We start from the raw sequence: 2,500 nt of genomic DNA on the forward strand, positions 1-2,500 counted from the left end.
ATGGGGAGAGAGCTGGTAGGCCCCTTCAGGGTCCCCAACGGTGTGAAAATGACCTCGGCAAAGTATGTAGAGTTTCTGACTGACCACTTTCTTCCGTGGTACAAAAAGAAGAGCCGCGCCTTCCATAGCAAAGTCATATTTATGCATGACAATGCACCCCCTCATGCTGCAAATAATCCCCCATCTTACCCTGACCTTAACCCTATTGAGAACCTTTGGAGCATCATCAAGCAAAAGATCTATGTGGTTGGAAGGCAGTTCACACCCAATCTGGTGCTCTGGGAGGCTATTATGGCATCCTGATAAGACATTGAAGCAGAAAACAATCAAAGAACTCATGAGTTCAATTGATGCCAGAATTGTGAAGTTGATATCAAAGATGGGGTCCTATGTTAACATGTAACTTGACCTGTTAAGATGTTTTTGATTAAAACTTTTTTTTGATTTCAGTAAATATGGCCTCCTAATGCTGCAAATTTAACAAATGACAATTTTGAATTCTTTACAACCTATAAAATATCTTGAAACTCTGAGACTTTGAAACTCTGCATAATAATTTGGAACACTGCATTTTGAGTTTTTTTTTTTTTTTTTTTAAATACTGTTATCATTGGAAGGTTTGTTCAATAAAATTTGAATTATACTCTAACAGTTGATGACTTGAAAATTATACTGACTGAATGTGCATTACTATTAAGGAAAATCTGAGCAAAGTGTAATTTGCGTAATAATGTGGAACGCGGTGTAGTTCAGTTCATAGTTCACAAGTTCACAGCTCCAAGAAATGAACTAGTTCAGTTATTTTTTTTTTCAATATTTTGCGAGCTATAATTTTTCTAAAATCTCTATCTATATGCAATACCGCTCTCGGCCTTTACACAACTTTGGCGCTCTCACACCTGCCAGGCATAGAACGTAGAAGAAATAATACAATGAACGCGTTCAGATGCAACACTGGGTATCGGTGCTTGGTATCGGCAATTCAAAAACGAGTATGAGTATTTTAACGAAGTATCAGCCCAATACCCGTTACTGGCATCAGTATTTGTGCCTCCCTAGTGATTGTGCTCATGTGTAGATAGAGGAGACGCTAACATGTGATTGTGTGTGTGTGTGTGTGTGTGTGCGTGTGTGTGTGTGTGTGTGTGTGTGTGTGTGTAGATCGAGGAGGAGATGCTCTCTCTGGACACGGAGCGCTCGGAGAGGATCCGCTCTCTGCTGGAGCGGCAGGCTCGTGAGATCGAGGCGTTCGACTCGGAGAGCATGCGGCTGGGCTTCAGCAACATGGCGCTGTCGGGGATCCCCGCCCAGGCCTTCAGCCAGGGGTACCCCAACCCTCCCCCCGCCCTGGGGGCCTGGCCCTCCCGCCCCGTGCCCCGCTCCGGCAGCCACTGGAGCCACAGCGTGCACAGCTCGGCAGCGCCGCCCTCCTGGAGGAGCCAGCACAGTTCAGCCACCTTCATCCGAGGGGACCCCCTCGCCGGGAGGGAGAGGGAGAGGGAACGAGAGAGGGAGAGGGAGAGAGAGAGGGATTCGGAGATGATGAGTGGCAGCAGGGGTGTGGCCTCCTCATCCCACTCCTCTGGCTCCTCCTCTTCCTCCTCCTCTGGCTCCTCCCACCTCCAGCAGCAGCAGCTCTACCTGCCGCAGATGCATCACCAGAGCACGCCACACCTCTACCGCGATCACCACGGCAACCACGCCCCTCACCCCCTCCACCTGGCCTCTCACTCCTCCGCCCAGTCGCTGGCCCCGCCCTCCCGCGCCTCCTCTCCGCCCTCTCACTCCTCTGGCTCCTCCTACGTCCCGGGGCTGGCGGTCCGAGGCCCCGCCCTCATGGCTCTGAGGAACAGCCCCCAGCCCCTGCGAAGGACCGCCTCCGGGGGCGGGCCGGGGGCGGGGTCAGGGGACGGGGGGTTGAGCCGCAGCACCTCGGTCACCTCCCACATCTCCAACGTGTCCCACCTGTCATACTCATAAGGGGCGGAGCCTCACCTGCCTACCTTTACAGGCGGGGTCTCACTTAGCTCCGCCCACTTCCCCAACAGGTCACACCTGTCTAAGGGGAGGGGCTTTCACTTATTAGACTGGGGGGGGGGGGGGGGGGGGGAGGTGGGGTTAAAGTTTAAATGGGAAATGTGATAAAAGAAAGAGAGGGAGAGAAAGTAAGTAAGTAAGTAAGAAAGAAAGAAAGAGAGAGAGAGAGAAAGAAAGAGAGAGATGGTGTGCTGATGTGAAGTTGAACCGTAGAGATCTGAGGAGAGTAAACGCCCTCATGATCCTAGAGAGAGTCTGGTTCAGGTTGTGTGTGTGTGCGTGCGTGTGTCTGATGATCAGTGTGTGTGTGTGTGTGTGTGTGTGTGTGTGTGTGTGTGTGCGTGTGTCTGATGATCAGTGTGTGTGTGTGTGTGTGTGTGTGTGTGTGTGTGTGTGTGTGAGAGAGAGTGTGATGTTATCAGGCTGGAGCTAGTGGACCAGAAGGTCAGGATGAGAAACGAGT

The 2,500-nt window shown here is 51.1% G+C and overlaps 1 protein-coding gene across 2 annotated transcripts in view; it reads left to right on the plus strand.

Annotated features, from left to right (window-relative positions):
* Positions 1-1,980, plus strand: part of taok2a (TAO kinase 2a) — a gene marked incomplete at its 3' end in the record, with an annotated part of 22,965 nt that extends 20,985 nt beyond the window's left edge. For both annotated transcript variants that reach the window (XM_080834436.1, XM_080834437.1), the window contains exon 20: positions 1,162-1,980. In XM_080834436.1, coding sequence (XP_080690562.1) covers positions 1,162-1,980 — 819 coding nt within the window. The remainder of the gene's footprint in view (positions 1-1,161) is intronic.
* Between the last annotated feature and the right edge of the window lie 520 nt (positions 1,981-2,500).

The sequence above is a fragment of the Sprattus sprattus genome (genome assembly GCF_963457725.1).
Source record: "Sprattus sprattus genome assembly, chromosome: 3".
Classification (NCBI taxonomy): domain Eukaryota; kingdom Metazoa; phylum Chordata; class Actinopteri; order Clupeiformes; family Clupeidae; genus Sprattus; species Sprattus sprattus.